The following is a 14,291-nucleotide window of genomic DNA, read 5'->3' on the forward strand; positions in this document are numbered from 1 at the left end:
AATTTTTTTTACATTCTCTTTCCTAGTGATGTGGAACTTTTCCTGTAGTTTTATTGGCTTGCTAGAAAGGATCATTTTCTATTTGGAGGTGAAATTTACCACATTTAAGCACTGACCGAGGATTGACCAGATTGAGAATTTCTGCTCTCGCTTTTTTTTTTGTCGCATCATTTCCCATTCTTATTACTCTTCAGTGTAAAGTGACCTTTTTTCTGTTGAGTAAATAGAGTTGTTTTGTGGTACAGTGTTGACCAAAACTGGAGGAACTGGCTGGAGCTTCACAGAATTACGCACTCCATCCGTTACAATGAGGATCACGTGGTTAACCCAAACACACATCTACACACACTTTGTAACTGATTTCTCTTTGCCTGTGACTTCCTGTATGGTTACTTTACCCTGCTGTGCCATCTTTTAAACAGTGTCCTTCAAGTGGGTCTCAAATAAGGAATCTCACTTCTCAATTCTGATTGGTCAGAAGGCGTTGGTTGTTTTCCTATTGCAAAAAAGACACACACACACACAAATCTCATCTGCAGACATGGTCAAGCAGTGCACACACACTTAGCTAGGACTTTAAATGATCAGAGGGCCTGCCAGACAGATCCAGTTACACACACACACACACACACACACACACACACACAAAAGGAGCTTGTATTAGTTGTGAAAGAGTATCAGGTTCATAGGTTCAGCATTCTTCTGCTCTGCTCCCAGTTTTCACGACTTACGTGAACCTCTTAAAGGTCCCTTAGTCCCCGAACGTGTAATATTAAACCATTAAGAAGTTCCTAGAATGAGAAATTGTTTACTAGAACCGCATGAAACTACTGGGAACATTTCACCCTCGTGAATACACAAATGTATACACGAGTACTGTAATCCATTTGATAACATTCAGGTCTAAAAATAACCAGAATTACAAAAAAAAAAGCAACAATATTTTCGACACCTACAAAATGTACGCAGTTTATTACTATTACAGTTGCGTGATCCAGCTGATTTCTGAGGTAAAAAAAATCGAATCTTTTACATAATTTTGGACTTTTGTTTGTAGAAATGTTGAACAAACACTCAGATGTGTCGCACTGAAAAATAGAAAAGTCTAGAACAGAAATCTGCATCATTTGTTCATGTTAAATTGACAGTGGTCTCATGATAATGTATTTAGAGGTGATTTATACTGTTTTTATTTATACAGTATATTCTCCGTGATTCAAGCCCTTCGGTGACCTCCACTGGCCTTAATGTAAACGAATATGGATACCCTAACCCTAGGTCATGCCATCCAAAAACGCCTATGGGGAATTAGATTAGTCACTAAAATACTGTACATCAGTTTCTCATATCTAAAGATCTGAAAATACGGCGTGTATTGACTTAGCAACGTTTCTGTATTTTATCAGCTTGTCCTGATTTGACTGATACTGCGCTTGTGAACGGTAGCTAGAGGACAAGGCCAATAAATGAGTAATAGAAATAACACATTCTGCATGAAGACTGTGTGTGTGTGTATGAGCGAGAGAGAGCGAGAGAGAGCAAGCGAGAGTGGTGTTGAGTCATCCCGGTTGTATAATTGGCTGAGACACTGGTATGAATCTCCCGCTGTCATTGGCTGGCATGAGTAAAGCAGTGAGCCAGCTGATTTTACACTACAATAAAAACACTCCAATATCGTAAAGCATGCTAGTACGCACGTGTGCAGGCCTAGGTAAAAAAAAAAAAAAAAAGTGTGACGGTATACAAGGATGCAGTGTTAAGATACAGGTATTTTAGTACATAAGTATGTTTACAGTAAGGAAGTAAACATGCCGATGTGTGGTATGCCCATACAATAATGGAGGCGACTGTGAAATATGCAAAAATGCAAGAAAGCTAGTATGCTAGCAGTCTGGAAATATTGTAGTATACAAGTATGCTAGGATATTAGATTTTCAGCCTCGAATCTTACACCATGACCAGCCATCGCTGCACTGAAAAGTATGCTAGTATGCAAATAGTGTGGGTTCTCTACAGAGATAACATTAATCGCCAACAGATTCTCTCCAGCATCTCTCTGTGTTGACCTTGTGCTGTTAGCTCACACTGCCAGGCTCTTAATGCTCCAGACGATCATCTGATACTTGGTAGCATCAATCCCAAATGCTCTATGATATTAAAGTGCACTCTGTTTCAAACCATGCCCAAGAAATGAACAAAATCAATTTGGAAACCATGTTGTCTTGCCAAGTCAAGCAGCCTAATATAACTAACCTTGGATAACTTAGCTAGTCGGTCAACACCACACAGTAACCACAAAACACAGTTTAAATGGTTCACAAACACCAAATCGCACACCACATGCCAAAATAATATATCATTCTGGATATTACTGATCTAGTTGAGTGGTTCTGAGTAGCTAACTTGCTACATGACAGAAGGCTTTGTGATGATCCATTTAAAGATTATTACTGGTTTGTACTGAGTTTGTACAGCTGGGGTTTTTTTTTTTTTTTTTTTTTTTTGGAGCTTCATGCAGCACTTTACCCAGGACCAGATGGAATCAGTGGCATCTGGATCGTTCTGGAAGTCCTCGGGGCTTTCTGTTCGACTCTCTGACTCATCGGGAATCTTGGAGTCCATAGGTTCAGACGATTGTTGCAGCCAAAAAAAGTGTGCTAGATTTGGTACGGTGTGTGTTTTGATAGATCCATTAGCGAAGATGGAAATACATCAAGAAGGAGAAGAGGAGATGGATCTACTGGGTGTTCCTTCGAGTGGTTGGTTTGGTTCTCTTAAGTACTGAGAGTGTGTACTTGCTATATTTACAAGGAACATGGACAGTAATCTGATTTTAGGCATGTGTGTGTAACCTGAGGGGAGCGGAGTGTAACTGACAGATCTGCTGACTTCCCAAGCATTTGCTTCACAGTCCAGAGCGCGCACACACACACGTTGGGATATGTTCCGACTTGATCAGTGACCCTGTTCCACATCCGGCATCAGACACATTCCTGGAAAGGCTGTCCAAGTGTCTGAAGAGTTGTGTGTAATCAGACACACAGTATCGCACACACATCCGTTACCCTACAGGACCCTACAGAACCCTAAGAACATAGCACCATAGAAACTATGGGACTTGGAATTATGAGAACATAAAGTCCTAGGAAAATATGACCGTGGGATCAGGGACGTTGGGAAAATAGGGCCTTGGGAACATAAAGCCCAGAGACTACTGCGCCTTTGGAACAAAAAACTGTTGGAGCATATGACCTTGAGAATGTAGGACCCGGGATACATAGGATGGTGCGAATATAGGGCAGTGGGAACATAGGGTCCTGCTAACATAGAGCCTTGGGAATACATGACTGTGGAACCCTGCGATATAGTACCATAGGAACATAGGGTCTTAGGTACATAGAGCCTTGGAAACAAAGAGCTCTGGGAACATACGGCCCTGGGAACATAGGACATTGGGAATATAGAGCCTTGGAAAGATTGGACATAGGGAAAATACAGCCGTGGGAACATAGGACATTGGGAAAATAGACCCTTGGAAACATAGAGGCCTGAGAACACAGGACATTGGGAACATGGAGCCCTGGAAAGACAGAACCTTGGAATCATAGGACATTGGAAACCCAGAACAATGAAAACATAGATCATTGGAATTACAAAACCTTGGAAACATAGGACATTGGGAACTAGGAATCTGGGACCATACGGCTGTGGGAACACTGAGCTGCGTGAAAACAGCATTGGCCTCGTTCACTTGAATTGCAATCCTGCCACTTAGTGGCCATTGACTGTTTTGCTAATCCATTGATCATTGGAGGACATTTGGCGTGAATATACGTCAAAAATGAATTCTTCAATAAATAATAAATTACTTAATAATTCGCTTAATAAATTGTAACGTGTAATTATCGTTATAACACGACAATTATTTTTAAAGAACATTGTCATACATGTAACTTTTATTTTGGGAAAAGTGCAAGAGCCGGAATTAAGGCTTTTACTTTTCTTTTTTTTTTAATAGCCAGTTTCCGGTGTTTGATGTGAGCCACTATGGTGGCCTCCTTGTTCCAACCCGTCCTCGTATTATTTTCCCCCAATTTGAGGATTACTAGTTTTTTTTAAAGGGGTTCATGTTCCGTGCAGCTGATCTAAAGAACTTCGGTAAAGCGGGAAGCAGCTGGTAAAGTTTTAATTTTTTTTTATTTACCTCTACGTTTCATATTGCGTTTTATAAACAAGACATCATCGAAATGTTAGACAGCCGCAGTCTGGGATTCAATCCTAAACCGCTTTGTACTTCCTACCTTCGTGCACTGCGTAGGGATTCACAGAAGTGGCGTCTGCGACCTACGTAGTGCACTCTATCTATAACAATAAAGCGGTTTGAGACGAGGCCAGCCTGCCTCCTATCCTAGTTAGCCATTTTGTTATGCGTTTAAAAAAAGAAAAGAAAAATAGATAGATAGATATATTTTTTTTAACGTTAAGCTGCTTTAACATTTCAGAAAACGTTGTACATGAATGCCTTTTAAAGTTTAAAATGTTTAAAAAAAATAAAAATAAACGAATGTTAAACCTGGGTTGCTAGCTAGCTACTTAACCGTCATCCGGTTCACTGTTTTCTTTAAAAAACCTCAACATAAATGCACTTTAAAGTCATTTTATATAATATCCAGGCGACATAAACAGGGAAGGCGTGGCTATTTGGGATTCAGCCTTCATCCTGTAGTTCAAGGTAAAGAGATAGATAGCCAGGTAAATAACTAGCAAAGTAAACAATCCCAGTTTTTCTTTGTTTCCATTGTGTACCATTTAAAACGGTAAAAAATATGACTAAAAACATAACGGATTGTAGATTATACACGACTGTTATATATTATATACATGATAAAAGATTACAAAATGACTGAGTTTGATAAGAATCAGCTGTCAGAGCAATAATAACAATAATAATTGATTAATAATCTTACTTCCGGTGTCAGGGATCTCCCATCATGTAAAGTGCTATGAAGTGTTGGGATTATTATTATTATTATTATTATTAAAAACCTTAAAAGAAAAGTGACCTATATAAGCAGGAGAACACGATAAAATAAAAAGGGACGAAGGGTAATAAACGACAACAACGTTGAATTCTGGATCCTGATTGGTCAGGAGGTGTTGGTTAAATTCATAGAACAGCAGCTCCGGTGCGTTCGGGATGAATTTAACGCTACCACCTCCATCGATTAACAAAGCAAACGTGTAATCGTCGATGCGGTGAGGTTTTCTGTAAGGAGACGTTTATTTAACGTTTATGGAAGGAGTCTTTTGTGTTTTATGTTAAAAAAATATTTTAAAAAGTGAGGCTGGAGAGGGAACGACTCTGTATAGCTGCTGTAACGTAAGTGAGAACAGGAAAGAAGATGTTTCTGTGGACGTTCCACGAAATTTAATACGAGTCTTTCTCTCATCTCCTGGTAGGCACTTTGGCCGGACGATGGATGAGCTGGTCCATGACCTGGTGTCGGCGCTGGAGGAGAGCTCGGAGCAGGCTCGCGGCGGCGGCTGCTGCAGCGCCAGTCTGGACTTTGCGCTGCCCGCTGGCCGCATGCTCAAACGCAACGCTCGCAAACGCCGGGGCAGGAAGCGGCGCTCCGAGAACAGCACCCGTGCCGCACCGTGCCACGCCCCCTGCCACACGAGCCACGCCTCCGATTCCAGCCCGGACGAACACAGAGACACGCGCCTGTCCTCCAGCTCCAACGCCAACGCCATCAACAGCGACTCGGACGAGCAGTTAGGCGCCAAGCGCGGCAAGCGGCCTCCGTGGCACGACGACGCAGGAGTCGCCGACGCCAACCGGAGCCTCAGGAGGAGGCGCAAAGTCAAGCGCATGGCCATCGACCCGCCGCCGGAGTTCTCACCCAAATCAGCAGGAGGAAGCAGGGACGAGGGGAAAGGGAACGACGTGGCCAATAAAGGCAGAGTGAAGAAGAGGAAGCTGGCGCCGGCACACCGGCTGGCGCTGGATGCTGCAGACGAGGGCGTGGTCGTGGAGAGCGAGGAGGCGGGGCTTTCCGGGAAAGAGAAAATGGACTTTGAGGAGCACAAGTGCTCAGATGAAGACATGAGTGACAGGTGGTTAGTGTTTAGTCTGTCCTGTTTCTATCCTTCCTTCCTCTTCTTTTATTTCAGTTTTCCGTTCGAAGACTCGATTGCGAGTCGGTTCGAACTGATCACAACCAATTATGCAAATTACTCGAGGATGAGATCACAACCGGAAACTTTGCTAAGCTTGAACGAAGATCGACTTACGCTTAATTAGCCAGCTAGCGATTAGGGATTTAGGGAGAGAGGCATGAACGTGTGTGCAAATTTGCATATTCAAATCGATCATAATCATCTTTAAATAAAGACGTTTAATGTAGGAGCATCGTGTAATAATACACAGATTAGCCAGATCTGACGGGTGTGTGTGTGTGTGTGTGTGTGTGTGTGTGTGTGTGTGTGTGTGTGTTTACAGCGAAACTAGCAGTGTGAGTAACAGCAGTGATGGAGGCCTGTTCACCAATGATGAAGGAAGACAAGGTATTTATAGACACAAGCTTCATTAATATTCATGCTCGTTAAGAATCTATTATTTCAAGCTAGACCGAATAAAACAGCAAAAATAATAAGCTTCGGTCCACGTTCGTGTGATTGTCGCCAAGGCGATGACGAGCAAAGTGATTGGTTCTGCGAGGGTGAGGCGGGCGGGGCTTGTGGCATCGCCGGCGTGATCCCGTGGTGGGACAGGGAATCTAACGAGCTGGACCTTAACGACCCGGTGTTCAACAGCATCCTTACAGGGGCCTTCCCGATCATGTCCCAGGGAGCACAGCGAGGTACACACACACATCTTACTCACCTGTTTATGATTTTTAATAATAATAATAATAATAATAATAATAATAAAGACTAATGAATGAGTTGAGTGAACATGCTGCAGTTTCCTGAATGTCCTGTAGAGGGCAGAAGGGATTTGGTAAGTGGAATTCTCTTAACTGTGTATGTGTGTGTATGTGTGTGTATGTGTGTGTATGTGTGTGTATGTGTGTGTATGTGTGTGTATGTGTGTGTATGTGTGTGTATGTGTGTGTTTTTTCGTTTTGTGTTCAGGGTTTCAGGCCAGGCTGGCTCGACATGCTGCACGGCAGCAGGCTCAGGTGTGTGTACATTTGTGTGTGTGTGCACAGCAAGATTTGGCTTTACGCAATTTTTCTTTAATCTTTTTCTTTTTTTTTAACCCTCAGGTAGCCAGATGTGCTGAGAGAATTCCCAGATTGTCCCAGGATCCTCACACACATGAGTTCGTAACACTTTTTTTATATGCACACACACACACACACACACACACACACACACACACACACACACAAACAAAGGTGTTTAAGAGATTATTCAGTTATTATTTATAACAGTTGGTTAATTTTGATTGTATTTTTCCTGCTTGTAGGCCTTGGTTCAGTCCCGGATCCAGACGTGAACAGGTGAGCCATTCTGCTGTGTGTGTGTGTGTGTGTGTGTGTGTGTGCGCGCGCGTGTGTGTGTGTATGTGTGCGCACTATATTGAGACAGCGATGATTAGATACTGAATTGTAGTATGTTCGTGTAATATATTCAAAGCCACTGGTGTGTGACTGGTAACTGCAGTGACTGGTGTGTATGTGTGTGTGTGTGTGTGTGTGTGTGTGTGTGTGTGTGTGTACACGTAGTGTCACTGGGATTCGAGATCGGACCGAGGCCATCGGAGAAGCTGTTCACTAAAGACTGCCAGCAGGTAATGGCCTGCGCCCAGATCCCTGACTTTTGAACCTTTCAATTTTCCACGACTGAAAGTGATTAACATGTAAATGACTGTGTGTGTATGTGACAGGCAGACGAGCGGCCATCTTGGCTCATTGTGTACCGGAGACGTTAAAAGGAGACGCAAAGCTGCACCTATGGGAGCACCCTTATCCTCAGGTAACACACACACAATTTGATTTGTCCTGTCCTCTGTCGCGTTGTCTTGTATAGTCTGAATAAAGAATCCCGTCAGACTCTGTCTTCAAGGTCACGTTAAAACATCTTATTAAACACTTCTGTTCTCGCAGGTGTGGTAGGAGAGGGAGTGCCTGCGATCCCGGACTCGAACGTGGGGAACCGCATGCTGCAGAACATGGGCTGGTGCCCGGGAATGGGCCTCGGGCCCGAGGGAAGGGGCGTGACAGAGCCGATCCGGTGCACACAGAGGCCCAAGCGTGCAGGGCTCGGCTTTAACTGAGGTCTGTGCTCGGACAGGCCAGAAGACAGACTCGGAGCCGTCTGTTCTAAAGCCACCGCCTCCCAGCAGGGGGCAGCACCGAGGCCAGGATGAACAGACGCACTAACTAACGGGACAGAACGGTGCAGGAGACCGTTTGTTCGTCGACGAGCAGCCGGATGGAAAGCATCGATTTTGCACAAAAACACACATCGTGTCATATCTGTAGCAAGCTAAAGGCCAGTGATTTATCCGTCATCATATTTTTCACCTAATGCCATATTCCTTTACAATGTTTTCTCCCCCCCGCCCCCCCCAACTGTTTTGAATTTTATTTCTGAAAAAAAATGAGTTTTTATCCAGTGTTCTCCTAATTCTCACCCGGGGAGGTAAACACGTGACACGTGAAGCCAGCTAACCTCATCTCACAGGGTAGCGGCACACTCCAAGGAAAGCGCTATTCGCCCTTTCTCACACACACACACACACACACACACACACACACACATACAGTCGCAGGTGATTGGTTAGTGTCACGCTGAACATCAGGAGAGAGCGCAACGCCATCCGTCCCACTCGTGGCCATGAATCCCTAATCTCCTGACGATAAGGCGAATGTTCGTTTGTTTTTTTTTAAAACGATAAGTCAGGGAACTAATTTTTTTTTTTTTTAAGTATTAGCACCCCTGTCTGACACGCTCCATCTGGGTCGCCAGATTTCCGACCCTCAAATCCAACCACAATATGAAACGTAACCCGATGGCATGGTTTTTTTCCTTCTTTTAATTCTAGTCATTAAAAATGGGGAAACGCCCCCAATTCCATTTTAGGATCATCCTTTTAATGTGTTTTTTTTTTTTTTTTAGGATTGGGAATCTTGAATGCGATTTTGATTCATGAATATTAAACTATTCTTGATGGATCTTGATTGTCGATTAAACTTTTTGTTATTGTTGTTGTTGTTATTATTATTATTGTTGACTTATTACATTTTTAAAAGTATGTTTAGGAGGATTACGTAGATCTGTGCATCCATGCATATAGTTTTAAAAAATGAATCGAGACGCGTCTACGAAACGTTGTGCTTTCGTTTGTTCGTCAGAAATCAGGACGCGTTTGCATGGCGAAAATGTCACCGTTTCCGTGTCTAGACTCATCGTTCGCGTCCGGCTTGCTCTGTAAATGATGATAATTGCACAACTGTGCCGAAGCGGTTCACTGTTTTTAGTCTTGAAGGTGTTTCTGACGGTCTCGGAGATCAGAATCGCCGTATTAGAGTATATTTTAAAAGATCACAAAGGTGCTGATTTGGGATCAGTTTTTAATCCTGTGTATGCTGAAGTATGCGGTTATACGAACGAGGACGCCGATTGTAGATCAGCTCTGCCGCTGATCGCTGGAGCTGCCGCGTTCCTTTTCGAAAACGTCGGCGTAACGGTTAAAGTTCGTCAGGATGTCAGAATGTTTCTGCTAGCTAAAGGGCACTGTGGTAGTTGGAGATTTGCTCAGATCTTTACAGCTTTACATGGGTTTTGTAAACAGTTCGGTTTTGTATTACAGACCAGAATGCTCTCCTCGATGTTAAAGCTGAAATGAATAAAACAAAGTAACCTCGTGGGCTTCATGTGGTGGTGGTGTTTTTTCTTTTTCGTCTTCAATTTGCACAGCATGTGCTAGGCTAGCGTTGAGAGGAAATAACGTAACCCTGTCCTATAGAAGATCTTTTCTCTATATTCATATATAAAACGTATAGTATTTTAAGCTAGCTCGCCAGCATAATTTAACCTGAGAGGATTCTTAGTCATATCGATTAAAAGTAGAAAATCTTTGTTGCTACCATTAGCTAACTAATTAACATGAATGTACCTGATAGATATTTTAGAGAGGATTTTTAGCCATAGTCATAAAACTACAACATATTTAACATTACCTAGCAAGCTAAAAAGTCATATTTATAAATATACGTGATCTTTGTTAGCTAATGTTCTAATATTAGCTAGCTCACCAACATAATATAATGACAGGATTTTTAGTCATAATCTTTGTTGCTAACGTTAGTTAGCTAGCTAACTAAATAAGTTGAACATACCTGATTGAGATTTTAGCGAGGATGGATATTTAGTCAGTCATAAAAGTATATCATATTTACTGCTAACATTAGCTAGCTAAAATGAACTTACACGACATGATGTAGGCCATTTATTCATTTAGATATTTATTTTAAATCTGAGAGGCTTTTTTTAAAAAGTCATTCATAAATGTAAATGCTCTTTGTTAGCTACATGGCTAAAATGAAGTATCCTGACAGGATTTCTGAGAAGATCGTTTTCCTCCCCAAGTCATGTTCATTAACGTACAGAATTTTCTGCTGCTAACTTTCGATAACTAACTAACTTACATCAACCCATCTGAGATTTCTTAGCGATTTATATATTTTACATTCCTAATCGTTACTGCCAGTGTTCGCTAGCTAAGTAACAGAAACTAACCTAACAGGATTTCTGAGAGGAATTTTTCTGAAAGTCATGTTCAAATCTAAATGTACATAAAACTTGCTAGTCATTTTGGCTAGCTAGCTAGCTAGCTAACATGACAGGATTTCTGAGAAGATTTCTTAAAGCCATATTCATAAATATATACAATCTTTACTGGTAAAGTAAATGTTATATTGATGTTATATTATTGGCGTTTTTAAAAGTTGTATTTTAATACAATACTGATAGACGCCGGTTTTGATGGTACAAGCTGTTTAAAAGCTATAACCGTGAGCATGTCCCTGTTTTCCATTACTCTCCTTCAGCTGATCATCAGATCTGAAAACGCCAAGTCTAATCTGATACCGATCCCTCGTTTCAGACGACGACTATACTGGTACTCTGTATTCTTTCTTTACTCTCCTTTCTTTACTTTCTTTCAGTCTTGATGTGCTGTATCGTATGACATGGAAACCGGTTGTAGCAGTTTGAGGGATTTGAATTATGTCGGATCAGCAACCGTCTACAAAACATAAGAGTTGACATGGAGACTTAAAAAAAAAACAGCACAACCCCCCCCCCCCCCCCACACACACGCAAAGCTTATTCAATGGAAGAAAAAAAATGACATAGAAAATCAAATATTTGTGTCTGTATTTTATTTAAATTTGTAAAAGTAATGTTTCTTACTTATTTTAGTACTAGAAGAAAGCGCTGTGTTACTGCTATATATTAGTCATTTTTAAATGATTTATTATTTTTCATGTTTTAATGAGGATAACTGAAAGCAAGATGTGACTATTTTACAAGAAAATTGTACGTTATTTTTTCAGAAGGATGTGACTATTTATACAATAGCAATATATTTACAAAAATGTCACTACAATGATCTACTACTACTTCTACTACTACTAATTTGAATAATTCTATGTTTTATGTAGCACCTGTCGTATGTTAAAATTGCTTGACTGTGTATGTGAAAAACAAAACAATAAAACATAAAAACATAACTAGACAGGAAACCCATGACTACAATACGTGTACATTTCTCTTTTATCCCAAATATCCCAAACTAGAGCTATCAAGCTAATGTAGCTAACGTAACAAAATTCACATTAGACATTTTAAAAAATTTAAATACGCACCTCAAACCAGATAGACGTACAGATGCGATTGAAGACACAATAGGACATACCGTTATCTTTAAAAATGAAGAAAATCTGACTAGTAACATCACATTGTAATGTTATGGAGGCGGCCATTTTGGATAGCTGGAATAGCTTTTTTTTCCTTTCTGACAGTGTGGTTTGGTATCACTTTGCCATATGGAATCAGGTGGTATTGAATAGCGAAATAGTTTTATGAAGCTTAAAGCGGTTGTTTAGAGCAAGTGGAGGTCTGGGTATGTGTTAACTGTAAATATTTTGGGTGAGAGACTTGAATCATTTGCTAGCTACAATGCGAAAAAACAAAAAACAAACAAACAAAAAAAACGCGTCTTGGCCGATCCTTTACGTTTGTTAGTGAGAAATTTTAAACATTTGATTTCTGTTCCTTTTCAACGTCAGGTGTAAATATGACAAAACTACGCTCCAGTACACTTAGACGCTGCGGAATCTCTTTACTGATTGGTCAGAGGACAAACTGCAGGCTAGTCTCAGATTGGTCTGAGATTTAGCTCGGGTTTGTACAGATGGATGCGGGAACCGTATTCGGTTTGGGTGAGGAGAAAGGGCTGGAAAAAAAAAAGAGGCACGGCCATGGCCTTGATTTCTTATCTCGCCTTGTATTTTGTCAACTCTACGTCCTTGTTTACTCTGGCTTTTGCCGACGTGTCTTAATTAAGCAGCTTCTGATCAGAAAGTAGTAGAAATAACAGGATTGTCAAATTAATGGATAAAACTGTAGACTAAGCAAGATGATGAATTATGATAAATGGAAAAAAGATGCTCAATCCCAAACGAAGTTGGCGTTTGTTGTCTGAAGTTCGTTTGCTTCTTTAGTTTGGCACTGGAGCTACGAGGCTAATGTAGCTAAGACATTATAGAAGTCTCTCTCATGTTTATTTTCTGTAAAGACCTGCTTCAAGCTACAGACGCGAACGATAATAAAACGCCACTCTGAACTTAAATGTGTAAATACTGTATACTCTCTGTCCTACGTCTCAAAAACAGCCTAATATTTACAACAACAACAACAACAAAGGAGTTGATGATAAGACACACTTTCATTACCGTTTAGCTGCAAATTAAAAACGTGTGTAATCGTTGTAATTATTTTTTTAAGGCGTCCCCAGGGTCAGCACTCTGTAACGAGCAAAGCTGTAACTTTATGTTTTTAGCCGTGGGAAAGTCTTCAGGAAAAAGGAGTTTGGACATTGTGGATTTTTTGTTATATTAAGTGTAAAAGACAGGGAAATAAAGAGGCGGCTGAGGAAATGAGTGTAAAAAAAAAAGTATGTATAAAGTACAAAACGTATGGCATGTTGTTTATTAAATATTTAAAAGTTATTAGGCTTGGTAATTGCTGCGGTATAAGAGGAATAACACATTCGGGGTTGTGCTTTTATCGGAAAATAATCAACTTCAGGGTGGTAACAGTAGTTTCACTTCAACACAGCGCCCTGTTGTGTTTTATTTCACACACACACACACACACACACACACACACACACATATACATATACACATTTTAAATAAATAAATAAATAAATAAACTATGGCAACGCTAATGGGACACAAATTGTACTATATTGCACCAGTAGGAGGTGCTGTAATAAATCTGGAGCTGTTTAAACGATTTTGGTTCACATTCAGGGGAAGTTAGTGAGGTATGTGTGTGTGTGTGTGTGTGTGTGTGTGTGTGTGTGTGTGTGTGTGTGAGAGAGAGAGAGAGAGAGTGGCTTATTGTCTGAAATATATGCTAATTAGCTTATAAATTGGTAATGAGCAGATTATAAAAAATAAAGCGGGTGAGAGTATTAAGTTTCCTGTCAGTGTCCGAAGGCCTTCATTTATATTTTCTGTGTAATTGATGGATGAAGAGAGTCATCGGGGTTTAAGCAGATTAAGATCACCGAATGCCTGAGCATGCGTGCTTATGGTTTAAGTGAATCAAGCTCATTTAATCTCCCTTAGTGTGTATGTGTGTGTGTGTGTGTGTGTGTGTGTGTGTGTGTGTGTGTGGGATGTCATCTAGTAGTGACAGGACTCTTGTTCAAATCCAATGTCCTGTCAAAGTCCCGACCCATAAAGCTGCATGTTTTGATGTGCTCTACAGCAGAAGTCCTCAAATATTAATCCTAAACATGCTAAAGATGCAAACATACAGTAAGTAAAAGATGTGAATTCTCCCAAAAGTTCAGAACTATATAAAATCTAAAGGGAGAATATTTCCATCTCATTTTTCTGTAATGAAGATGTTAAAGGCGAACGAGTCAGCTGGTGTAAATGTAAGTGTAAGTGACTGCTAGGGTGTATTCCGAGATGCTTTTCTGCTTGTCACGGTTGTATAGACTGGTGATCTGAGTTACCATATCCTCACTTTCACCTCGC

General features: G+C 40.9%; 1 protein-coding gene across 3 annotated transcripts; it reads left to right on the plus strand.

Moving 5' to 3' along the window:
* The first annotated feature begins 1,613 nt into the window (after nt 1–1,613).
* On the plus strand, nt 1,614–9,218 carry gpatch2 (G patch domain containing 2). 3 transcript variants are annotated; one of them, XM_053642740.1, is made up of 10 exons: nt 1,615–4,177; nt 5,461–6,120; nt 6,503–6,567; nt 6,690–6,863; nt 7,138–7,184; nt 7,272–7,327; nt 7,475–7,508; nt 7,734–7,798; nt 7,895–7,983; nt 8,115–9,218. In XM_053642740.1, exons 1-10 carry the CDS (start codon nt 4,128–4,130, stop codon nt 8,282–8,284), a joined length of 1,410 nt encoding a protein of 469 aa, XP_053498715.1. In that variant the 5' UTR covers nt 1,615–4,127; the 3' UTR covers nt 8,285–9,218. The 3 variants fall into 3 exon arrangements, with proteins under 3 accessions (XP_053498695.1, XP_053498705.1, XP_053498715.1); XM_053642720.1 differs by having other exon boundaries at nt 1,614–4,177; nt 7,138–7,327; XM_053642730.1 differs by having other exon boundaries at nt 1,614–4,177; nt 5,461–6,117; nt 7,138–7,327.
* Nucleotides 9,219–14,291: the final 5,073 nt, after the last annotated feature.

The sequence above is a fragment of the Ictalurus furcatus genome, chromosome 2 (assembly GCF_023375685.1).
Source record: "Ictalurus furcatus strain D&B chromosome 2, Billie_1.0, whole genome shotgun sequence".
Classification (NCBI taxonomy): Eukaryota; Metazoa; Chordata; class Actinopteri; order Siluriformes; family Ictaluridae; genus Ictalurus; species Ictalurus furcatus.

Bases quoted from the DNA above. Each gene is read 5' to 3' on its own strand.
- gpatch2 (XM_053642720.1), top strand. From the start codon at position 4,128: ATGTTCCGTGCAGCTGATCTAAAGAACTTCGGTAAAGCGGGAAGCAGC. The intron at 4,178-5,460 runs GTAAAGTTTTAA...ATCTCCTGGTAG, and splicing joins GGTAAAGCGGGAAGCAGCTG to GCACTTTGGCCGGACGATGG. The intron at 7,799-7,894 runs GTAATGGCCTGC...TGTATGTGACAG, and splicing joins TCACTAAAGACTGCCAGCAG to GCAGACGAGCGGCCATCTTG.